Source organism: Drosophila innubila (assembly GCF_004354385.1).
Source record: "Drosophila innubila isolate TH190305 chromosome 2R unlocalized genomic scaffold, UK_Dinn_1.0 1_C_2R, whole genome shotgun sequence".
NCBI lineage: Eukaryota > Metazoa > Arthropoda > Insecta > Diptera > Drosophilidae > Drosophila > Drosophila innubila.
The window spans coordinates 12,910,433-12,936,563 of record NW_022995374.1 but is presented as its reverse complement, the minus strand read 5'-3'; the positions used below and the strand labels follow the sequence as shown (position 1 = coordinate 12,936,563).

The following is a 26,131-nucleotide window of genomic DNA, read 5'->3' as shown; positions in this document are numbered from 1 at the left end:
CAACTGAGCGACTTTTTGGATTTAGTTTCAGTTTCCATTTGCCCGTTCGCCCAATCGCTCTCTCTCTCCCGCCGCGATTCGACGTTCCACGTTCGATGCGTGTTTTTAAACCTACCGCAAAACAAAATGAAATTAAATTAAAAAAAAAATTATAAATAATTATACCTACAGCAAAGCTGAAAAATTGTACGTGTTGTTGTTGTGCATTGCCAAATCCAAATTCAACCTATAGAAGATGTCAAAGAACTTAACATACCACAAATGTTGTACAAGTTCTTTGGACGCTTGTGCAAGACGTTGTTTTTGAGATTGTATTATTTTTACTCTTCGCCACTCTCCGTGTCACTCTTTTGCTCTTATCGTCTATTTCCACTCATCAAAGTGTTCTTGTTGTTGTTGTTGTTTTTGCTGTTTCTGTATCTGGTTTTTTTACTCGTGTATTTTTGAGTATTTATCATTTTATTCGGGCCTCGAAACAGCTGTGCCTCACATGCGAAATAATAATAACAATCATTTGTTACTTTTCCCAGAGTCAGTAAAGTTAAAAAAAAACAGATTATACCAAATCAAAATTCGTATGCCATTAAATTTCATGTGAGTCAGTTAAGTTAGAAAAAAGTATACGATATAAAAGTTCCAATTGTACGTGAATCAGTTCAGTTTAAAACAACAGAATTTCAAATTCAAATCCGTATTTAAATACGCATCAAAATCACAATCGCATTATTGTGCCAAATGACATGCACAACCAACAACAAGCAACAAAAACATGTGCAACCTCCACGTACATCATTAGGGGCAATTTACGCAGCTTCCCCCCAAAAAAAAATAAATCTACAAATCGCGAAACATGCCTCTTGATAACGTTGCTGTTGTTGTTGTTGTTCAAATTTTAATGCAAGCAAATTGATTTAAGTGCTGTCGTTAACAAAGTTAAATCAATTAGGGAGCCTGCAATGATTTCACAGTTTTGGTGAAGGGCGAAAAGTCAATGGGGTGGAGGAAAACTGGTGCAAACAGTTGGGAAACTGTGCCACACTCTGTTGCAGTTGCAGTGGGATTAATGATGCTCTGCCAAATGATGCAAATACCATCGAAATTCCAATTTCAAAAAATCTGTAAAGCTCTTGATTGCATTTTTGCCAGTTCAGAGCAAGCAACAGGTGAGGAGTTCTGCCCCAATGCTCCCTCTACCGTTCTGAACTGTCAACTGCCCCCTCTTTCCACCCCTTCACTTTCACAAACCCTATTCCGCAGTCATTCCAATTTCTGTTGCAAATTCCCAGTTAAATTCCCCCATAGTGCACAGAGATTTGATTCAATGAAGTTTATTCATGTTGGCTGCGTTTTCAATGTCAGCGAATGAATGCTTGAAGAACTGTGAATTTAAGAAGGTGAATGCTGCGAGTACTTTAATAGCTTTACGTGTAAAATATGCATAAATAATATCATTTAATCATTTTCTTTAAATCATTTCGCATGCAAATGCAATTTGTCTAATGGCAAAAAAGTGTGAGTTCGCTGTGGGCACAGCATGAAACCATTTAATAAAAAAGTGAGTTTGCATAGGGCAATGCCAGACTCGGTAGATACCCTGTAAAGGAAAAGAATGTCAAAACTATGGAAGAAAATTAACTTTGTACCAATCTGATAAAATTAAATTTAATATCACTTATATAAATTATTTGTTTAAATACTCCAATATACCCAACATGCGTCTTGAGCCCAGGGCATTTGAAACCAAACAATAATTTTATATTTGGCTAGCAAAAAACAGTGCACAGGTAGAACAACAAAAAAGGGGAAACCCATAATGTGAGCTTGTAATATGTTGGCTTTTTGTGGCCACAAGAAATGTTTATATGCCAGTTGTTAAAACCACCACATACTCACACGAATATATATGTACATAAACCTGTGTTAAAAAGTTTTAAAATGTTCTAGCCACAAAGACCGCATCAAATGAGGTTTTTTTTAATATTTATACATTTTACTGTTGCCTACTTTTAGGCTGCGATTTAAATAGTTTAAACTAAGTGCAGATTTTTGCTATTCTTTACTTGCAGCAACTAACTAAACTGCCCAATTAAAGTAGAGTATATAGAAATATACATAAACAACGACACCACCGAAAACACAGCAATCGACAAAGAAAAGGAAATAACCGCCCAAAATATTAAATTAAACTGCAAAGTAACAAATTGCAAATGGATCTAAAACACAGCGCCAGCGGCGCAGTTGAGAGCGCCGATTCCTATATAGCCACCAGTAAGTCAACAGACATGATCACGCCCAAGGAGAAGGATAACAAGGCCAACAATGCATCCAATGCCCCTGCCGAAGGTAAGTTTCTTGAATTACAATAATACTCTGTCTGAGGGTATTTTAATTTTGACACTCAAAACATTACACTTTCAACATAACTTATTTTTGACTAATATAAATATATTTGTCATAGAAACATGCGATTACAACTGAAGGCTTTCTTGAAAAACTTTTTGTTATTGTTTTTTTTTTTTTTGATGAATATTAAATAAAATATAAATCTTTGTATTAAATATTTATTGATTTAAATGTATTTTAATCTACAAGGTTACAAAATCCTCTAAGTGCCGAACATAAGTTTACTTATCTCTTAAAGTTGCAAATGCTTCCAATATGATATTCAAAGCTTATCTTTGCATAGTTAATATGCATGTCAAGTTGCAAATCTTGCACACATTAGCTACAGTCAATATGCGTGTGTGTGTGCGTGTGTGTGTGCACAGTAACTAAGCATTTGTATGCAAAACATTTTACACAAACAGACAAAACGAACATTTTGGATAAACGTCACCTCAAGGTAGGCAATAGTTGTGTTTGCAGTTCCTCAATTTGCGTGTGCTCTTATGTGTGTGTGTGTGTGGGTGTGAGAGAGAGAGAGAGTGGGTATATGTACGTGTGCGTGTGTGTGTTGTCCGCTAAAAATAACAAACATCAAAAGCTCTTTTTGCATATTCAATGTCACGTAACTAAAAAAAAGAAACTAGTTAAAGGACTTAAAGATATCAAAATGATAGACTGGCAAATGTCCTGTAAGCAAAGCATATAGCTAAATTAACTTAATCAGTTTAGTAACTTAACTTATTTCAATTCCAATTATAATATGGTTTCGCTTATAGATTTAACGATGATAAAACAGTAATTATATTAATTTACTTACTTAAGGAAATAAGCAGAAAAACATTAATTGTTTACTCAATCGATGACTGTAGCCATAGTAACAGATAGGGTAGCTTAAAACTGTGTAAATGAATGTTTTAAAGTGTTGCACTACTTGATGCTACCCTGTAGTCCATTGTATTATAACAGGGTATGAATAGGTAAGCCCTGTGTTGGTTTTGCGACGTCGTTTTCAATAGCCACAAAAGTTTTAATGGAAATGGAGGAAAAAGTAAAAATTACATCGAGTTGCATGCCGCATGTCGCATGCCACCTGTCAGTCTGGACGAGCAATGAGGCAGCCTATCATTCACAGCAGGAGTTTAGATATATCGCATATGACAGTCGTGTCTATAAGAAACCAGGCAACTAATCCAGTTAATCCAATGTGTGGTATCTGCTGTGCAGCCTTGATAATGACAACAACAACAAGGACAACAACTAAATCCTGTTGAGGCACAACTCAAGTAGCTTTTACCTGCACTAGCTGTGTGTATCTCTCTATCTAGAATTCTGTATTATTATTTTGCAGGCTACAAAGTGTATGCAAGACGCTGGGCGGTGCTTATACTCTTTGTCTTCTATTCAGCCTCGAATGCCATGCAGTGGATACAATACACCATCATCAACAACATAATAACACGGTAAGCACTTGTCGCACAACGCTGCGTATGCTTAACTTTAAGCCAACTGCGATTTTCGGTACTCATTTTGAAGCTTTACAATTTTAATTAAAGCAAGTTTACAATGGATAAGATGTGCTTTAAGTCCGCTTGAGCCAGTTTGAAAATTTAATAGTCTGAGTAACTTTGGCAAGGCAAGCTTTAAAAATATGTTTAAATAGTTAGCTAAAGTCTACAGAAAATTCTGGGGCTCATCTTTTTTAACTTAAGTTAAAATTTTGCGGTTCTAATTAATAGTTATTATAAATATTTGGTTTCAAGCTAATACTTTATAATTTGAGACAAAAAATTACTTATTGCTAGTTGATAAATATTATGAAAAAGCACATTAAAGCTTATTAAATGTTTAGAAAAGTTGCTTGTGATTTACATAAAACCATAAGCTAAACCTTTGCAATATTAAATTATACCTACCTAAAATAGGCGCCCAAAAACAATGTAGACTTTCAAGAAACTTATGCCAAACTTAATACATGTTTAAAGAGCAAGGGTTTAAACTCTAGCTAAAACTTTATATTTCTGATTCTAATTAAAACTTATATTGGCAAAGTGTATTAAAGCTTGCAACATTGGCGCTGTTGCAGTTGCAGTGGCAATTGTTGCAACTGTCAGCCTGTCAGTTAAAGCAATAAATGTATTTTGATATTTTACTGAAATGTTTATAATGGAATTGCAGCTACTATGGCATCAGTGACAAATGGGTGGACTGGACGTCCATGATATATATGATATTGTATATACCGCTCATATTTCCAGGCAGTTGGTTTCTGGACAAAGTGGTGAGTGTTGTTGGCTCCAATTACAAATGAACTGCAATTGTTATTTGTTTGATTGCATTTGTTTTTTATATCCCTATTTTTTCAGGGTCTGCGCATCACGGCATTAGTTGGAATTGTGGGCACTTGTATAGGCGCCTGGATCAAGGTCTTCTCGGTGGATCCATCCCTCTTCTATGTCAGCTTCATAGGACAGGCAATTGTTGCTCTGGCTCAGGTAAAATCGAACTCTATATTATTTGCAAATATGTAAAATATTGTTAAAATATTTATTTAGACATTTTTTTTTCAAATTTATTTTTTATGTATTTAATATTTTACAAAAAAAAGAATATTAATAATTTCACAATCAATTTTATATTGTATAAAATTAATCTATAAACTAAAAAATAAGCAAGTAAATTTTATTTAATGATTTTTCGAAAGAGTTTAAAATATATATTTTTTTAAAATATATTTTATCTTTATAGGTTTGCATATTATCACTGCCTGCGAGATTGGCTGCAGTTTGGTTTGGACCCGATCAAGTATCATCAGCCACGAGTGTGGGCGTTTTTGGCAATCAGGTAAGCAAGAGGAATGCGTAAATTACGTATACGCACCATGTGCATGTTGTCTAACTTTATTAGTCGTAGCACTGTCAGAGAGTGAGAGAGGAGAAAGGGGAATTAGATGAGTGTGCTCAGTAAGTCAGTAAAAATTTGCATGAACAAGAAAAAGGCAGAGCCAAAAGCGAGCAGCTTTTTGGCCAGATTGATGCCAAAAACTTGCACTGCACTGACATGTCAAACTGGCATTTACGCTTTCACACTCCATCTTTTTTATCGTTATCATTTCCGGCTAACGGAAGTAGAAGCTCCCTCTCTCTCTCTCTCTCCTACTCTCGGTTATACGATGCATGCAATCATGAAATTGCCAAAAAAGAAGAGAAGAAGAAGAAGTTGTAGAAAAGAGATAAAAGTTAAATAGAACTAAGCAAACCGACGATGCAGTCTGTCAACACAGCTGCAATTTATTCAACTGTGAAAACAAAATGAATTGACCTATCCAATATTCACATTCACATTCACTTTCTCATTCGTACTCGTACTCGTATTCGCAATGCTTAAGTGAATTGTGCCTGAAGTGGGCGTATAAATGTCACTTTGAGGTCAACTCAACCGCACAACTTGTTTACCCTCCTCTCTTCTACTCCTCCTCTCCTCCTGGACCACATGCAATGGTCTACAGTCTTCGCAACACTGACTGCACACAAAGTAATTAAAATGTGGCCAAAATGTTGTGCCCGTTGCAGTGTACGCCAATAAGTCGCCAGCATACGTGGCGTATGCGTAATTGCCTGAATAATTCATGCTAAAAAGATACCATTAATTAATGCAATTCTACAATACTTGAAATTCAATATTGAATTCACGGCTTAAATGAAAACTCAGTTGTAAATATATGTTATATAAAATTTAAGTGAAAAATTTTAAAAAATTTGAAATGATTTTTAAAACTATAGCTAAATATTGACATAATTTGTAACTTTCAATTTGCATAACACAATTATTGACAACACAGTTGTAGTGGAAGTTTTTCCTACAAAGTTTGATTTTTTTAAATTTAAAAATACAACGTTGGAATTTCTGGGAATTTTTTGAAAAATTTTTAAAATTTGGGTATTTACCGGTAAATTCCCGTGTATTAGAACTTTCCAATTTCGCTACTAAATTGATAAGATGATGTGGATGCAAGAGTGGGCTTTTTCATGAATTGCGTATATAAAGAGGCTGATTCCTAAACAGCTACAGTTTCAATCAAGTCTTTGAAGAACAATCAACAATCATGAAGGTCTTCTCCTTTGTCACTATCTGTGTGTTCGCTGTGTGTTCTCTTTTCGCTCTGACTCATGGTAAGTGTAATAATGATTTCTATCTGATTAAACAATTACGACTTGTACAATTGAATGTCTTCTGTCTACAGCCAATCCAATACCGGAGCCTGTGGCTGAGCCTGATATATATATGATAGGAGATTGCATAAAATGCGTGATGAATAATGAATAAAAATATAATAAATAAAAGTGTCCTGAACTCTGTCGATCTAATTTAAGTAGTGAATGTTGAAATTATAATAACATTGATGTCTGATTTAAAATTCTAGCTCCAATAAAAATATGAAAATGTATATATAATTACTTATTACTTTGTTAATTTCTTTATTCAATCCTTAGAGAATTTTTGTATTGCAACTAAAATACTATATTAAAGCTATGAGTAAAGGATTTAATTCTTTATAAATGACATTAGCTCTTTCTCTCTCTGATCTGCTTGATGAATCGCTTAAAAAAATTGCGAATCCATATCAGATTCTATGTCCTTATATCCATTGAGAGTTATCCAATAATTTGAATTCCCAGATTTATAACAAATAATAAAGTTTTAAGCAACCACATATTTATTTAAGAAGATAATCTCTTATTAGCCGAGTTAGTTTTGAATGAATATACTGTACTTGGATTTTCCTTTTTTAATTATTTTAACCAAAACATATGAGAAAACTAGCTTTTTCCCCCCCCCCCCCCCCCCCCCAGTTTGCACTTTTGTGTGTGCAACTTTTCACACATTTTCTCATTTGAACTATGACTTTTAACAATTAACAATTGGCCCACAGTTAGTTAATGGACGCTGAACAAAGCAAAGCAATTAGTATTGCTTGCAATGCCATTAGAGCTGATAAGCAAGAGGGGGAAGGGGGGGAGGAGGCTAGTGGATAGAGGGGATAGAGAGGGGTTAGCAAATCTTTTAATGCTGATTTATGAGCGCATAATGTACTCACGTGCAACGTGTTGCAGCTGAGTCGAAATGGGGGCAACATCAACTCACCTGAACTCACGAATGAAAGTGCAAATATGCAACAGAAGCAGGTGTGTGTATGTGCTGTGTGCTCTGTGTGTGTGTCTGTGTGTGTATGTTGTGTGTGCTGTCATATTTACCCTACGCTCCAGTGACGTTGAAAAGGCTTATAATTTCCGCTTGTTGTTCGCCAGGAACTCCCTCTCTCTCTCTCTCTCTCTCTCTTTTTCTCTCACTCTCCCTCTCTCTCTCCCTCTCTCTCTCTCTATCAGTCTCTCGGCCCAGCAGGAAGTCTCAATGGGATGTGCATGTCACAAATATGGGCCTGTCATTGTGTGCCACACAATACAGTGTTGTCGAATAGTCAATGTACCACCTGCAGTGCTTTTACACTGCACTACACTGCATTCTCAGTCTTAGTCGCAGTCTGAGTCTGAGGTCAAGTGGCTGCTGCTCAAATGGAGAAAACGAGAAATGCAAATGTTAGTTTTAGTGACTTTGCCACTTGCCACCGTCTATGTTAAAATGTCAACACGAAGTTCCATCTAAAAAAAAAATAAAAATGCTGACTAGAAACTAAGCCAACTAGTAAAGAGTACTGCAGTAGAAAACTTGACTGTGAGCGACCCTGTACTTAATCTGAAAATAAAATGTAAACTCAAAACAAGAGAAAGTTTCAGTGTTCTCTTCTTCATTCACTAGTCCGATGATGTGTTATATTGACTCTTGCATAACTTGCAATTTTAAGTGAATTGTGCCTGAAGTGGGCGTATAAATGTCACTTTGAGGTCAACTCAACCGCACAACTTGTTTACCCTCCTCTCTTCTACTCCTCCTCTCCTCCTGGACCACATGCAATGGTCTACAGTCTTCGCAACACTGACTGCACACAAAGTAATTAAAATGTGGCCAAAATGTTGTGCCCGTTGCAGTGTACGCCAATAAGTCGCCAGCATACGTGGCGTATGCGTAATTGCCTGAATAATTCATGCTAAAAAGATACCATTAATTAATGCAATTCTACAATACTTGAAATTCAATATTGAATTCACGGCTTAAATGAAAACTCAGTTGTAAATATATGTTATATAAAATTTAAGTGAAAAATTTTAAAAAATTTGAAATGATTTTTAAAACTATAGCTAAATATTGACATAATTTGTAACTTTCAATTTGCATAACACAATTATTGACAACACAGTTGTAGTGGAAGTTTTTCCTACAAAGTTTGATTTTTTTAAATTTAAAAATACAACGTTGGAATTTCTGGGAATTTTTTGAAAAATTTTTAAAATTTGGGTATTTACCGGTAAATTCCCGTGTATTAGAACTTTCCAATTTCGCTACTAAATTGATAAGATGATGTGGATGCAAGAGTGGGCTTTTTCATGAATTGCGTATATAAAGAGGCTGATTCCTAAACAGCTACAGTTTCAATCAAGTCTTTGAAGAACAATCAACAATCATGAAGGTCTTCTCCTTTGTCACTATCTGTGTGTTCGCTGTGTGTTCTCTTTTCGCTCTGACTCATGGTAAGTGTAATAATGATTTCTATCTGATTAAACAATTACGACTTGTACAATTGAATGTCTTCTGTCTACAGCCAATCCAATACCGGAGCCTGTGGCTGAGCCTGATATATATATGATAGGAGATTGCATAAAATGCGTGATGAATAATGAATAAAAATATAATAAATAAAAGTGTCCTGAACTCTGTCGATCTAATTTAAGTAGTGAATGTTGAAATTATAATAACATTGATGTCTGATTTAAAATTCTAGCTCCAATAAAAATATGAAAATGTATATATAATTACTTATTACTTTGTTAATTTCTTTATTCAATCCTTAGAGAATTTTTGTATTGCAACTAAAATACTATATTAAAGCTATGAGTAAAGGATTTAATTCTTTATAAATGACATTAGCTCTTTCTCTCTCTGATCTGCTTGATGAATCGCTTAAAAAAATTGCGAATCCATATCAGATTCTATGTCCTTATATCCATTGAGAGTTATCCAATAATTTGAATTCCCAGATTTATAACAAATAATAAAGTTTTAAGCAACCACATATTTATTTAAGAAGATAATCTCTTATTAGCCGAGTTAGTTTTGAATTAATATACTGTACTTGGATTTTCCTTTTTTAATTATTTTAACCAAAACATATGAGAAAACTAGCTTTTTATGATTTGTTGCAGTTAGTTTAGTTTGCACTTTTGTGTGTGCAACTTTTCACACATTTTCTCATTTGAACTATGACTTTTAACAATTAACAATTGGCCCACAGTTAGTTAATGGACGCTGAACAAAGCAAAGCAATTAGTATTGCTTGCAATGCCATTAGAGCTGATAAGCAAGAGGGGGAAGGGGGGGAGGAGGCTAGTGGATAGAGGGGATAGAGAGGGGTTAGCAAATCTTTTAATGCTGATTTATGAGCGCATAATGTACTCACGTGCAACGTGTTGCAGCTGAGTCGAAATGGGGGCAACATCAACTCACCTGAACTCACGAATGAAAGTGCAAATATGCAACAGAAGCAGGTGTGTGTATGTGCTGTGTGCTCTGTGTGTGTGTCTGTGTGTGTATGTTGTGTGTGCTGTCATATTTACCCTACGCTCCAGTGACGTTGAAAAGGCTTATAATTTCCGCTTGTTGTTCGCCAGGAACTCCCTCTCTCTCTCTCTCTCTCTCTCTTTTTCTCTCACTCTCCCTCTCTCTCTCCCTCTCTCTCTCTCTATCAGTCTCTCGGCCCAGCAGGAAGTCTCAATGGGATGTGCATGTCACAAATATGGGCCTGTCATTGTGTGCCACACAATACAGTGTTGTCGAATAGTCAATGTACCACCTGCAGTGCTTTTACACTGCACTACACTGCATTCTCAGTCTTAGTCGCAGTCTGAGTCTGAGGTCAAGTGGCTGCTGCTCAAATGGAGAAAACGAGAAATGCAAATGTTAGTTTTAGTGACTTTGCCACTTGCCACCGTCTATGTTAAAATGTCAACACGAAGTTCCATCTAAAAAAAAAATAAAAATGCTGACTAGAAACTAAGCCAACTAGTAAAGAGTACTGCAGTAGAAAACTTGACTGTGAGCGACCCTGTACTTAATCTGAAAATAAAATGTAAACTCAAAACAAGAGAAAGTTTCAGTGTTCTCTTCTTCATTCACTAGTCCGATGATGTGTTATATTGACTCTTGCATAACTTGCAATTTTAAGTGAATTGTGCCTGAAGTGGGCGTATAAATGTCACTTTGAGGTCAACTCAACCGCACAACTTGTTTACCCTCCTCTCTTCTACTCCTCCTCTCCTCCTGGACCACATGCAATGGTCTACAGTCTTCGCAACACTGACTGCACACAAAGTAATTAAAATGTGGCCAAAATGTTGTGCCCGTTGCAGTGTACGCCAATAAGTCGCCAGCATACGTGGCGTATGCGTAATTGCCTGAATAATTCATGCTAAAAAGATACCATTAATTAATGCAATTCTACAATACTTGAAATTCAATATTGAATTCACGGCTTAAATGAAAACTCAGTTGTAAATATATGTTATATAAAATTTAAGTGAAAAATTTTAAAAAATTTGAAATGATTTTTAAAACTATAGCTAAATATTGACATAATTTGTAACTTTCAATTTGCATAACACAATTATTGACAACACAGTTGTAGTGGAAGTTTTTCCTACAAAGTTTGATTTTTTTAAATTTAAAAATACAACGTTGGAATTTCTGGGAATTTTTTGAAAAATTTTTAAAATTTGGGTATTTACCGGTAAATTCCCGTGTATTAGAACTTTCCAATTTCGCTACTAAATTGATAAGATGATGTGGATGCAAGAGTGGGCTTTTTCATGAATTGCGTATATAAAGAGGCTGATTCCTAAACAGCTACAGTTTCAATCAAGTCTTTGAAGAACAATCAACAATCATGAAGGTCTTCTCCTTTGTCACTATCTGTGTGTTCGCTGTGTGTTCTCTTTTCGCTCTGACTCATGGTAAGTGTAATAATGATTTCTATCTGATTAAACAATTACGACTTGTACAATTGAATGTCTTCTGTCTACAGCCAATCCAATACCGGAGCCTGTGGCTGAGCCTGATATATATATGATAGGAGATTGCATAAATTGCGTGATGAATAATGGATAAAAATATAATAAATAAAAGTGTCCTGAACTCTGTCGATCTAATTTAAGTAGTGAATGTTGAAATTATAATAACATTGATGTCTGATTTAAAATTCTAGCTCCAATAAAAATATGAAAATGTATATATAATTACTTATTACTTTGTTAATTTCTTTATTCAATCCTTAGAGAATTTTTGTATTGCAACTAAAATACTATATTAAAGCTATGAGTAAAGGATTTAATTCTTTATAAATGACATTAGCTCTTTCTCTCTCTGATCTGCTTGATGAATCGCTTAAAAATATTGCGAATCCATATCAGATTCTATGTCCTTATATCCATTGAGAGTTATCCAATTATTTGAATTCCCAGATTTATAACAAATAATAAAGTTTTAAGCAACCACATATTTATTTAAGAAGATAATCTCTTATTAGCCGAGTTAGTTTTGAAGTAATATACTGTACTTGGATTTTCCTTTTTTAATTATTTTAACCAAAACATATGAGAAAACTAGCTTTTTATGATTTGTTGCAGTTAGTTTAGTTTGCACTTTTGTGTGTGCAACTTTTCACACATTTTCTCATTTGAACTATGACTTTTAACAATTAACAATTGGCCCACAGTTAGTTAATGGACGCTGAACAAAGCAAAGCAATTAGTATTGCTTGCAATGCCATTAGAGCTGATAAGCAAGAGGGGGAAGGGGGGGAGGAGGCTAGTGGATAGAGGGGATAGAGAGGGGTTAGCACATCTTTTAATGCTGATATAATTTCCGCTTGTTGTTCGCCAGGATCTCCCTCTCTCTCTCTCTCTCTCTCTTTTTCTCTCACTCTCCCTCTCTCTCTCCCTCTCTCTCTCTCTATCAGTCTCTCGGCCCAGCAGGAAGTCTCAATGGGATGTGCATGTCACAAATATGGGCCTGTCATTGTGTGCCACACAATACAGTGTTGTCGAATAGTCAATGTACCACCTGCAGTGCTTTTACACTGCACTACACTGCATTCTCAGTCTTAGTCGCAGTCTGAGTCTGAGGTCAAGTGGCTGCTGCTCAAATGGAGAAAACGAGAAATGCAAATGTTAGTTTTAGTGACTTTGCCACTTGCCACCGTCTATGTTAAAATGTCAACACGAAGTTCCATCTAAAAAAAAAATAAAAATGCTGACTAGAAACTAAGCCAACTAGTAAAGAGTACTGCTGTAGAAGAACTTGACTGTGAGCGACCCTGTACTAAATCTGAAAATAAAACCCACACTATAAACAAGAGCAAGCTTCTTCTTCTTTTTTTGGCCCGTGTATTATTAATTCTTAAATAACTTGCAATTCAATTAGTCAATCATGATAAAATTTAAAAACAAAATTTGTACTACAGTATATATCATATGTGCCAAAAATCAAGGTTCTAGTTTTATAATTACTCCTTTTTTTCATTTTTTTTAATGTGCAATGTCTTTAGTTCGTATAATTTTGGAATTCTATTTGTTCAGACAGTGAGGCGGACAGTCAGACAGATAGTTGTTTAGTTGGATATTGACTGGAATTTTGTTGCTGATCAAGAATTTATGTAAACTTATGCACATTCTTTTTTTTGCAAACCTAATATACACTTTTAGTTTTTAAGCACATGGTCTAAAAGCGCCGACTAGAAACTAAACCAAATAACGCAGCAGGGAACAGCAATTGATACTACGCGCATAGCTTTTGACATTGAACGCAACGTACATGCCTCATGCCACATGCCACATGTCCCCGCTCGCTTGCAATGATTCGCCAGGGTTGCCTTATCTGGCAAGGACAACGCCACGGGCACATCCACTTGCCACTGAATCCTTACATGCGGATTTGCTAGAGAAACAGCTCTGAGCACGAGTTTTGGCTTTGCCTCCTGACGTTGCCGTTGCCAAAGTGCTGAACAAACATGGTTTCTTTTTCTTCGCCTTTTTTTAAGGTATTTTTGTAGCTAGTTGCAACAACAACTTGAAAAGAGAGAGAGAGAGAGAGAGAGAGAGAGAGAGAGAGAGAGAGAACACAGCATGTGTAAACAAGCCAGGAAATGGATAAACCTCTTGCGTTCCTATCCACTTATTTTTTTTTCCTCCGACGATGCCGTTCAAAAACATCCTGTGTTTATTTTCTTTAGTGCGGTTCCATAGCTGTTCAATTTCTCTAGTGGGCATTACATTTCTCTAGTTCCCCGTTCTTCGTTCTCCGGCATTGTCAAGCTCTTGCTCCGGCTCAAGCGTCTTTTTCTGCACCTCAAGTCAAAGCAAAGCCTCAAGTTGACTACATTATTTCGACGTTGCTTTTGAATTTAATTTATGCAAATTGATGCATTGACAATTTCGCGAAATTGACTGAATTCCCAAAGCACTGCACTGTATACTAATATCTTGGTGGCTTTCACTTGAGAAAACAACTTGAAATCACAAATCAGAAATTAAAGCCTTACAAGTATAAATAGCAAATTATTCCATAAAAGAATCAAAGCATTAAGAACCTTATGTCAATTAGAACTGGTTATAACGAGAAAAGAAAACTACTTATTAGGTTATCAAAGTATATATAAACAATTGTGCATTTTACAGACAGACAGCTCCATATGTTTAATAAGCGGCTCACATAAATTAGTATAATCCAAAACTCATACCATGAAATAGAGCTTAACGGAGCCATTCATGAATAAATTTGAATTGCACTCAACTTTAATGCAATTTTCAAATCGCTGTCAAAAGTTATTTGCGTGCGTTTCACTAAATCTTATTTATAGGCCAAAAAATATTGCACATAAACAAATTAAAGCTGAAAAAAGAGTAAGTCTGAAGCAGTAGCAAGTGATGGGCTTGAAAGATACTCTGTACTTAGCTGGAAAAAATTAGAATTTATGAGAACTTTCTGATATGATTGGGAATGTTACTAGAGGCTAGGGAAAACATCAGTATATCCCTTAGGCTGTCATTATGAATACAGGGTATAACTGCAGAAAAACGGGCAACAAATTCATGACCCAAGTGGTCTCACAACAGCTGGACTGGCAAATTTGTTGCTAGCCAACGAAATGGCGCGAAAAACTTTGACGAAAACAACAAACAACAAATGCAAAAACTGTCAGTGCAACTGTGGCATCAACAATGGGGCACGACACACACATAAATCAAATTGCATCGTAAATAAATCCAGACTCAAAAATGGAAATAGAACTGAAAATGGGAACCAAAACGGATACACGAAACGGAAGCGGATGCGTTTTATTTAGACCAAGTTTTCTAACCCAAAAATATAATTCTTCTTCTTGTATATTTTACAGCTGGGCGTGGCCATTGGATTTGTTTTGCCTCCGATGCTGGTGCCCAACTCTGAGAGCCTGGAGACGGTGGGCAAAGATCTTCAAATGATGTTCTATCTGGTGGCAGGACTTACTAGCATACTGCTTGTACTCATGATACTCTGTAAGTACAATTATTTTAAAATTATCTATATACTTATTACTGTCGGAGACTTTGACTAAAATATTAAGAACATAGAAAGTCATAATCTTTAGTTAGAAAATTAGCAATTTATTGAATTTTTCGAAAACTTTATAGGTGTATAAAAAATAAGGAAAATTAAAACAATTGAGAAAATAAAATGGTTTTTTACTTTTATTAATATAGCTATGAATATTTTCATTTTTTAAAAAACTTTACTTGTCTAAAAAATTTATAAAAATAAAAAATCGTGTTTTGGTGTTAAATTTAATAATGAAATTCCCCTTTAAAGTTTTCCAGGATAAGCCGCCGACACCGCCATCAGCTGCCCAGGAGACGTCACAGCGTTTGGAGGGGAATGCCGAGCTGCAGGTCAGCTTTATGCAATCCCTAAAGAATCTGATGACCAATCGGAATTTCATCTTCCTGCTGCTCTCCTATGGCATCAATGTGGGCGTTTTCTATGCCATTTCCACGCTCCTCAATCCGGTACAGTGTGCAAACTTTTAAACGTACTTTAACAGCAACTAAACCGCATTGTGGTTGCTCTTCATGCTTGCAGGTGGTGCTCAAGTATTATCCAGGTCATGAGGTCGACACGGGTCGCATTGGACTGAGCATTGTGCTGGCGGGCATGTTGGGATCTGTTGTTTCTGGCATTGTGCTGGATAAGACGCACAAATTCAAGTAAGTGCCAAACAATTAATTTCCATGAGTTTGCTCATTACGCATACGCCGTGTGCTGCACAACTTTCAGCTGCATGCGAAACTTTAATGACTTTTTATACCCGATACTCAAAAGGGTTATGGGGGTTAATAACTTTGTGGTAATGTATGTTGTTGGCGACTAAAAACAGAATAATAAGAATTTCAATGCAATTATGCAATAAGAACGTAAGACTTACAATTATATTATATTTCAATCAATTTTAATTTAAGATAAAGAAATATAATTGTAGATGAAGTCTACTTTAAAGTTTTTTCACGATCGAATTATATAAAGAGAAGTTAGTTAAGTTATTTAGGGTACTGGGTATCTCACAAATGTGAACACTCAACTGTAACTTTTTTACTTGCTTTAAATTGCAGAGAGACTACGTTGGCGGTTTACGCGCTCTCTATGGTTGGCATGTGGATATTTACCTTCACTTTGGACACGGGACACATTGCTGTGGTTTATTTAACCGCCTCGCTGTTGGGGTAAGAGTGTTCCGTTGGCATTAACTCCCAAATGACAGCTCTTAACTTAATGTGTGTGTTGAATGCAGCTTCTTTATGACTGGCTATCTGCCCGTGGGCTTTGAATTCGGTGCGGAGTTAACATTCCCGGAACCGGAAGGCACGTCATCGGGTCTGTTAAATGCCTCGGCGCAGACGTTTGGCATTTGCTTTACACTCTTCTACTCGGAACTGTTCTATTCATATGGAGATGTTCCAGCGAACGTGGCCATGGCGGTCATGCTGATTGTGGGCACGCTCATCACGGCGGCCACAGGTTCCGATTTGCGGCGACAGAATGCGCAAGTGGTGAGCGCCAGCAACAGAGGCAGCGTCGCGGGCAGCGTTGGTGCAGGCGGAGGCGGAGGAGTTGACAACAGCGTCGCTGTTAATCCATGAAGAGAGCAACACATTTACAAATACACTCCACACATAGCCCATGCACAAACCACCCAATACACACACCCTACACAATTTACAACCTCCACACCATCCACACAATCCACACACTCCACTTCACTCCACACGCAGCTTGCGTCGCCCTTTTATTTACTTTATTTTTAATGCATATCATTTTTGAAAAGTGTTTTTAATTTAATTTATTACATTGTTTTTTGTTATGTGCTTTTGTTGTAGATTTAAGTGAAATGTGTTAAATTTTAAAAATACCTACATACACAATACACCACATAATACAATAAATTAAGCTTAGGCAGTTATTTTTTCAATTTTATATATTGGCCTGAACAAAATTATAGATTATAGTGCGTAAGTTGAGTAATTGATAAAACGAAAAGACAAAGACTTGGATCGAAATTTAGCTTTATCTCTATTCTTTTGCGACAACAACAACAAGAACAAGAACAAGAACATCAACAAAAACAATAACAGTTAACACTTCTTAAAAATGAACTAACATAAAGTAGTTGAAAATTGTTTAAGTCCATTGCGGACATACTACCTATTAAACTATACATAATCCTTCAGTATTATAGCCAAGCATATAATAAGTATGTTGACATATATACGAGTATATATATAGAGCAAATGTTATTTAGCACTAAACGTTTCTTCTTTTTTTAATTTCTTTCAACTGTCGAATCTTTCTAAAATACACATAATACAAACAACATTCCAGAAATAGAATATTATACTTTTACCTAACAATATAAAAAGATTCAGGGGGAAACAGTTGGACGCTTTATAAAATTCCGAAAATCAGTTGAAAACATCAGCAGAAATATCTGTAACAGTAGCAATAATATGTCAATCACTCTATTACAGTGAAAACTCGCAAAGTATGAATAATTAAAAAAAAAGAAGAAATTTCTTTAAGAATTGAATATTATAACATTTAATTATGGAAATTTCTTTTCGAGTAATCACTGTATTCAGCTTTATGTATATATTTCTAATGAATGTGTTGCTTCAACATTATGTACATACATAAATACTAAACACACACACACATACCGAAACAATACATAAATCAATTAAAGATTGCAATCATATCTGAGGCAAGTTGTCGTTATTTTGAAATATTTACAATTTAACTGAAATATATAAACTATACATATATATCTGTACGTCTATAATACGTATAATTGTTGTGAAATAGATGAATTAACATAAAATGAAATGCAAGTAAATGAATTGCACACTTTTTAACTGCAAAATAAACACACAAAATGAACACAAAAAGACACAGTAAATATTCAATTTTTGTAGATAGCCTTTAAGCCAAATTGTCACCGCATTATAACAATGTATACTGTATAATGTCAATTTGAAAAAGGCAAAACACCAGAGACTACCTGACAAGAGCCACGGCTACTTGTACAACCTACAACAACCACCTGAAAGACAAACATCCAATTAAAAATATACTCCTACAATAACAGAAATATAACCAAAAGAAAAAAACAGTTTAAATTATATGTGTATGTGTATAGTGAAACGTATTTAATAAAACTTAACCCGTGTATAGAGCAAGTTCCCTAAATCAATTTGGTTTTTAAATAAACAAGAATTAGGTTGTTTTTCTCATCTTTATACATATAATTTGTGACACTCAACAAATACTTTTAGCTTGAAGTCGGATTATATAAATACAGTTGATAACGTTGAGCATATTGAATACAGTTACGACAGTTATATAGTCTTACAGTTGATTGAAGTGGACAACATATAAGGCGAATTAATTAAAAAAAGTAAACGTATAAAATAAACTAAAACATAAAACTGAAAACATAAAAAAACCCCGCCCCAAATGATGCGATTGCTGCTGCTGCTCTAATGATTCATCGCCTCAATGATTTGTTCCCCAGGCGCGCAGCAGTGTCAGCGCCTTGTTCAGGTAGGCAGTCCATTCCTCGCGCTCCTCCTTTGTGTCAGCGGAGAGCAGATGACGCACAATTGTTGTGCGTCCATTGGGCACTATAATCAACGATTCTTGATCGGTGTCCAATGCCGGACGCTCACACTCCAGCAGCATTGTGTTGAAACGGGCACAAATGTCACGCGATGCTGTTCCCACTTTTTGTGAGATGCAAGCATTTAAATCGATGCTGCCCATGGGCGTCTTCTTCTTCTCATCATCTGGATACTTCCAGTAGTTGATAACGGAGCCGTTTAGATAGCACCAGCGACGATGCCAGGCGCCAAAGCCGGATATATCCTCGAACATGGTAAGGAATCCCTGGTACTCCACACTCACCGACAGCTCACAGTTAACCTTCATGTGCACGGTGCCATCTAATGGACTCACGCCCAACACTTGCGTCAGTGTCCAACTGGTGCGCTGAATCTCACGCAGCGAGAAGATGGCGAAACCATATTGCACCAGCTGTGGTGTACGCACCACATGTGGACCCGCTGGACTCTGCACCGGTGGCATGACCAAACGATTCTCGCCGCCCTTCTTTTTGGGTGTTTTATTGCCGCCCTTTTTGTTCAGATTGATGTGATACTTGAGCTCATGTGGCAATTGATCCCGCTGTGCCACCATGCCATAAATCTCGAGTGTTATCTGTGGAGGGGAGAGAAAACTGTAGTAAGAACTAATAGGGAATGGCTACAGTCGAGCGAGCACGACTGTGTGAGACCCTGCATTTATATCATTGATTAGTCTGAGATCTAGATATTGATTAAAAATATATATACTTTCTGGGGCTGCAGATGCCTCCTTTTGCCTTGAACACACAATTAGCTGCTTTCATTTTAAGTGCAGGGTCTAAAAGATTGCTTGAAGAGAAAAACTAAAACCTGAGCTTACCCGAAAGTCCGCATAGACATTGCTAAGCTGCAGCACATCGGGAAATTTGACGGATAGCAGTCCAGGCATTGTGGGCACCGTCTTGGTGGCCAGCACATGCTCATTGTACTTTAGCAGGCAGACCAAATGATGGCCATTGTTGTTGCCCGTGGCCATTTTGCGTACGTACTCCTGTCTCAGCGGTAAAGTGATTTCCTTGACGGTCAACAGACCCTTCTCCTTGGGTGCGCCCACGGGACGAACGCTGCTCTCGACGCGCAAACGCTGCACTTCATCCAAGCAGGCCTGACGCCGATGAGCTGCACAACACAGAGATTAGTTGGAGATCAACAAGTGATAGAATTAAATCGACTTACTTGCTAGCAGCAGATAACGCTCGCCTTCAACGGATTCTGTGGAGCCGGAAAACTCGACGGTGGCAGCGCAGAGATTAAGCGCTTGACTGGCTTGACCTATGACCTGCTGTTGTTTGCACACTTCGCTCAGAAGCTTCTTGATCTTGTCCTGCGCCTGTGACGCCTCATTCGACTCGCGTGCGCTCATCTGCTCGTCGTCCTCTTCACGGCAATGCTCGGCAGGCTCTCCCTGCTGTGGTGAGTCATATTCCAGCTTGTGCTTGGCATGGCAATCGGCAGTTAACGCAGAACGCATCACCTGCTGCTCCCGACAAATCTTACGTACTGGCGTCGAGTTGGAGCTCTGTTAAGATAGGGATTACATTAAGATTTACTTTTTCAATAGGGATTTCCTTTGAGTTTACTAACATTCGCTGTCTGCTGGCGACGATAGAAGCTAACGGTGTGCACCAATGTCACCAAATTATCATTGTCCTGGTTAACGCTCAGCTCGGACTTCACAGGCTGTGCGCCGTTCAGTAGCGGCGTCTGCACATCCATCATCTCACGATGCTCCTCAAGAGCCTCACAGGCTGACGAGCTGGAGGCGCCTGCTCCCGATGGTCGGCGATAGGAGAAGCTATTGGAGGCAGTGGTGCCCTTGCTCTGCTTCGGAAATACAGAAATAATTCAATAAAGGATACTGTTCAAGAATATATGTACTTTATAGTACTTACGCCTAGTGACAAGTGACTGGCATTGTGCTCATCCTCGCTATCATCGTCCTCGTCCTGGGTGCTGCCGTAGTCACCGCCCAGCGCCTCGTCCAGATAATCATCAATACCGCCCGAGGAATATATTGAGCTATCCTGACTATAATAATGATCCTGTTCGGCGTAGTGTACCTGCAATGAAGACAATTAAGGATCACCCGCTGTGCTATAGATTTTCTACCTGAACTCACCTTTTTGCCCATTTGTTGTTGCTGCTGTTGTTGTTGTTGCATCTCTGCCTCATTGCGTTGCACAGTGTGCAGAATTGCACGACCAAGGCTGCCGTTGCACATGCCTGAGCTGCTGTCCTCAGTCTGTGACTGATCCGCGTCCTCAACCGACTCATCATCCATGCAACTACAAATAAAAGAGCATATATATTAGAGATTAGTTTAAGCAGCGTCATGTATTTATTTGAGCCTTGTCTAAAGTTAGTTTGTTTTTAAAGCTATGCGTCTTAAGTACTAAAATCAGTCTCAAGGATTGGGATAAGGAGCAGGAGCAGGTGGAGTAATTACGATTGGGAGAAGGTAAAGGAGTAGGACAGGAAGGAAGAGGAATATAAGGAGTAGATATGGATGGTAGAATGTATATATAGATTCTATTCAATGCAGAGCAGAAATAGCAGACAGGAGTAGCATTTGTCGGCGCACCTTTCATCCTCGCTATCATCATCGTTAACGGAAGCCGTTGCCGTCGTCGCACAGCAGTTGTCATCACTGGAGTCCAGTTCAGATAAAGCGGGATACAAGCGATCCTGTTGAGATTTGCGTGCACGCTTCGATTCCTCATCAATGGCAACATCGCCAGCTGTAAATGCAAATTAATTTCAGTTAAAATAAAGCTACACAACATATCCTAATCCTAATGGGTCTTACGTGATCGTCGCTTGCTGCTGGAGATTGCCATGGGCGGTGGTGGCGGTGGCGGCGTTGGACGCACCACTTTACTGCCTGCTGGCGGAGCTGGTGGAGCTCTAACAATTGGAGTCGTTGTTGTCTCTGTTTGGAAGATCTCCTTTTGTTTGTTAAAACGATTGGCAATGATTTGCATATCCTCCTGCCGCTGACGATCAATGTCCTTGATGCGATTCTCAGCACTGGATTGTGCCGAGGCCACCAAGGCGGCCACCTTGTCGCGCAGCTTGCTCTCGGGCTTGGGCTTGGTTTGAATCTGTGCGGCTGCTGTAACTGGATGCACTGCAGCAGCATGGGCTGGAAGATCAAACAGAGATAGAGGGAAAACTATTGTCATGGGCGAGTAGTCCAGCTTACCCTTTGCCTCCTCCTCGGCTGCTGCTCGGATCTGGCTGATGCTGGGCGACGTGCCTATGGGCGCCTTGGGCAGCATGGCTTTGGAATTGCCCGTTTCAAAGAGCTTCATGCGGTCCTTTAGCGAAAGCTCGCAGGGATCCTTTTGGTTGCGTTGTGCCGCCTGCGAGGAGATGCCTCCATTGGCCTTATTCTCAAAGATGGCTGCACGGCCGGATACCAAACCAGACTTGACACTTGCTGCAGGCGCTGAGGAGGATTTGGCGCCTGAAGGCGCTGCTGTGACCACATGGCTGAATGTCTTGGCCACTTTGCTGACCGTCGTCGATTTCTCCGGCACTGGCGGCCTGGCAGCTGACGTCGTCGTCGTCGTCGATGTCGTCGTTGTCGAAGATGTCACTTCTTCCTGTTTGGCATAATCATATGTATGTTTAAGCGTTGAGGATTCGCGTCGTTGAAAACCTTGTGCCTCCAATGAGCTCAATACCTTAGGATCCCATTTCAATTGCTTTGTTTTATTGCTGGCGGCATCAGCTACGACCGCCTTGGATGTCGGCTCGGCAGTTGGACGACTGGGCAAGTCTGGTTTGGGCGGAGGCACTGCATCCAGCAGCGGTCGCTGCACATCATGATGTGCCGTATCATCCTCCCACTGATTGATTGTGTCCGCCAACGCTGCCAGTTTGCCAAAGCGTTGTTTGCCCTTGCGCGGACTGCGATTCGCGTCCACATCATCGTCGCCGGCATGGAACTGCGCCTCGGTGCGATGTATGGGCGAGGACAGATCATCCGCGTTGGAGTACAGTGCGCCCATGCGCTGCAGACGATTGCGCGAGGTATCTCGGAGTCGGGCCAACGGTTGATTCACCAGCATTGCCTGTGCCTCCTCCCCAGCTGCAGCTGTAGTTGCCTCATCCACATCCTCATCCCCATCCTCGTCGGTCATGTCCTGCTCCTGAATTTCAACTTGCACCTAAAAGCAGCGACAGCGCGCGTAAAATACACAAACAAACACACACACACATACACATACACATACATGTAGCAAAAACAGAGACAAAGACAAAGCAAAGTAAGGAAAAAATACAACCACCAAAAATGCACAGATGCAAAAACAAAGCGTAAAAAGAAACTTACCCCAATTGGCTGAGCAGTGGTTATGTTTATCTCAATTCCCATTTCCATATTCTCCTTGTTGACGGCCGCATAATGACGCAGCGGCTTTGTGGGCGATGCCTCTAATGTTGTCTTCTCCAGGATAACAACTTTACTGCCGCCGCCGCCGCTGCTGCTGCTGCTTCCGCTGCTATTAACAGACTTCGGCGTTGGCGCTGCCGCTGACGTTGACGCAGACGCTGGCGTCGTCAAGCTGCATTCCGACAGTGGAAATTTGCTGGCATTGGTTATGCCGAGTGCGCGACTGCGCTGTTCGGCCTTTTCTAGCATGCGCTGCAACAAATTATATATAAATTGCATATTTCACATGGTTAGACAATGCATTTTCATTGTTTGAGATTAATATTACTCTTGACTACCTGAGTGAAGGGGTCCATTGTTGTTGTTGCTGTTTCTTGCAAATGCGTGTGAAAATGCAAATTGCGCGCGCACTTCTTATAAATATATTTATTTTCACTTGCACTTTATTAAATATATATTTTAGTCCACTACTATATAGTTTAATTCACTTTACCAACAAATTTTTCACACTTTTCACGGATGCTTTGTCATTCGAAATTGTGCGCGTCGCTTCTCTTTTCGCTCGTTCGCGACGTTGAAATTTTAAATATGCAAGCGTCGGTATCTCTGCTATTTTTTCTTCTAAAAAGTTGGCAGTCCTGGTGTGGAAGCACTGTTTTTGCCCAAGAGGTTGCCACTCTGCTAAATTTTCCGATCTGGCAAAACGTACCATTTGAGGTTATATTAAAAAGAGGTAATTGGGAAAAGAACTTTTTTAATTTTGTAGCTAGAATTTTTAAAATTTTCAGATGTTTTTTTGTAAAACTTTTGTCGATTCGCGTTACCTAAACTTTAAATTTAGCAACGATTTTCTGTTGCGATACAGCGCCATCTTGTGTGACATTCGCGAACACGTTACTCCTCATAAGCAATTTGCTCCTCACTCAACAGCATCAATGATCAAAATATGAAAATGGGCTTCTTCCGCGAACAAAGCCTGCCAGCTCGTTTTTTTGCTATTAGAAAAAGTTGGCAGCACTGCGAACATTGCAACTGTCGGTGACCAAAACAAAAATAAACAGAAACTGTTTTGCTACTTAAGTAAATAGATACTTATATTAACAAAGTTGTTAGTAATTAGAAAAACAGTACAAGGTAAATATTAGCTTTAATCAACTAACTATTTAGAGTATGCAGTGAATTACATGTTGTGCAACGTGAGTTGCTGTCTATGCTTAGGAAACGCGCTAAATTAGTTAAAATTATTAAAATTCATTATTTTCAGTAATCAGCCGGCATAATGGCTGAAGAAAAGTCCATCAACCTACTATGGAACTGCGCCAAGGAGCTTTCCACGCACACACACACCGAGCGCTTGCTCAAATCCTACTACACGTGAGTTTAACCCATGGAGTGTTGTTTATATAATTCTGTATATGCATTGTTTATATAGGAATACCTGTCGCAAGCTGGCCAGACACAACGTTCAATTGCCCGAGGACTGCGTGGGCACGGCACGGATGTGCGGCCGTTGTGGCAATCAGTGGACCGATGGCAACTACCAGCTCCAATTGAAGCCACAACGTTTGGCGAACAATGCCAAAAGGCGAAGGTTGATCGCCCGGTTGGACATGGACAAGGCCAAGAGGCAAAGAGGCACATTGAGCACGGGGGCCAGAAAACGCGCCAAATGGCTAAAGAAGCGCATGGCCAGCAACATTGTAAGCGAATCAGAATCAGATCCTTTTGTCTTGATGTCACTTTTGTAACAGGCAACAATTCATTTTACAGGCTGTCGACTGTTCGCTCTGTGGACACAGCACAATGCTGCCGCTGGAAAAGCCGAAAAAACGCTCTGAAACAATAGCAACAACTTCCAGAACAGAAACAATAACAACTACAACACTGCCTGTGGCGAGTAAGCAGAAAAAGAAGAAGAACAACAAAAATAAAGACATCAATGCTGGTCTAAAGCCAACAACTCAAAAACAACAGCAACAACAACACCAACAAAAGCCGCCGACAGCGCAAAAAGCAGCGGCCACAACAACAACAACCACTGCTGTGAGGCAAAGCAGCAAACAAAAGAAGAAATCGAAAGCAGCGCAGTCAACGCCGGCAGCCAGCAATGCGCCAAAAATGCAATCAAAAACACAAAAACAAAATGTATTACTACAGCTCGCAGCGCAACTGAAATCGCACGCGTCTAAAAACGCGAGTAAAACGCCACAAAGTCGCCTGCAAGCTTTGCTGAAGTAACTTGCAAGAAAATGATGATGGTGACGTTTGCAAATGATTTTTAAGTACAAAAGATTGTTGTTTAGTTGAATGAAAAGACTTGTTATTGCACATAATTAAGCGTTAGCATAAAACGTGTAATATTTAAGAGCAGAAACTCAGCATTGGGGACATGAATCAGCATCATTGTTGCAAGTGAATCACAGTTGTTGCTGTTGTTGCTGCTGCTGTTTGGACTCTTCTGATAAACGCGCATAAGCTGGGAACCTGTTATCCCAACTACAACAGCTACAGCAACAACAACGTAGTCACGCAATGGCCATGGCCGGGAGTTGTGGAGTTATCACTAGTATTGGCCCGGTCGAAAGCTCAAGGTTGTTGTCTGCCAGGAATTCTTTTAATTTATTTTCAGCGTAGCGCAAACATTTAATTAAAATTGAGTTGTTTGCTGTGAGTGTGGATGTAGAAACCATCACGTCCTGGCCGGAACGTTCATTCCAGCCAGTTGCTTCCAAAAATGGCAAGTGCCTGCGTTCCAGGTATCTACACAGTCAACAGCTTATCTGCCGCCAAAAACACAAAGAGCACACGCACCGGCTGTACCAAGAGACAGACAGACAGACAGACAGACGGACGGACGGACATCCAGCCTGCAGATTGGCTTTTAAACAAGGATCGGATTTCTAACTTGTCCCGGCATCAGCAGCAACATCTGCCACACAGTTGTTGTTTTTGTTGCCAC

The 26,131-nt window shown here is 38.8% G+C and overlaps 3 protein-coding genes across 5 annotated transcripts; 2 read left to right on the top strand and 1 right to left on the bottom strand.

Moving 5' to 3' along the window:
* On the top strand, positions 1-18,324 carry LOC117785661 (feline leukemia virus subgroup C receptor-related protein 2). Its single transcript, XM_034623809.1, has 11 exons — positions 1-186; positions 2,067-2,343; positions 3,734-3,845; positions 4,561-4,663; positions 4,749-4,877; positions 5,131-5,226; positions 14,945-15,086; positions 15,397-15,593; positions 15,667-15,791; positions 16,194-16,304; positions 16,373-18,324. Exons 2-11 carry the CDS (start codon positions 2,208-2,210, stop codon positions 16,719-16,721), a joined length of 1,500 nt encoding a protein of 499 aa, XP_034479700.1. The 5' UTR covers positions 1-186; positions 2,067-2,207; the 3' UTR covers positions 16,722-18,324.
* Positions 18,255-23,730, bottom strand: LOC117785659 (anillin). 3 transcript variants are annotated; one of them, XM_034623807.1, is made up of 12 exons: positions 23,511-23,729; positions 23,113-23,424; positions 22,463-22,948; positions 21,979-22,381; positions 21,583-21,918; positions 21,358-21,514; positions 20,896-21,061; positions 20,669-20,836; positions 20,361-20,600; positions 19,953-20,295; positions 19,597-19,895; positions 18,255-19,350 (listed from the first exon to the last, which is right to left on the bottom strand). In XM_034623807.1, the coding sequence occupies exons 1-12, from the start codon at positions 23,526-23,528 to the stop codon at positions 18,631-18,633; spliced, it is 3,648 nt and encodes a 1,215-aa protein (XP_034479698.1). In that variant the 5' UTR covers positions 23,529-23,729; the 3' UTR covers positions 18,255-18,630. The 3 variants fall into 3 exon arrangements, with proteins under 3 accessions (XP_034479698.1, XP_034479699.1, XP_034479697.1); XM_034623808.1 differs by having other exon boundaries at positions 20,361-20,597; XM_034623806.1 differs by having other exon boundaries at positions 20,361-20,597; positions 21,979-22,948; positions 23,511-23,730.
* Positions 23,731-24,187: 457 nt separating this feature from the next.
* LOC117785288 lies at positions 24,188-25,510 on the top strand. The gene is made up of 4 exons (XM_034623230.1): positions 24,188-24,306; positions 24,437-24,546; positions 24,605-24,872; positions 24,943-25,510. Exons 2-4 carry the CDS (start codon positions 24,452-24,454, stop codon positions 25,408-25,410), a joined length of 831 nt encoding a protein of 276 aa, XP_034479121.1. The 5' UTR covers positions 24,188-24,306; positions 24,437-24,451; the 3' UTR covers positions 25,411-25,510.
* The last annotated feature ends 621 nt before the right edge of the window (positions 25,511-26,131 follow it).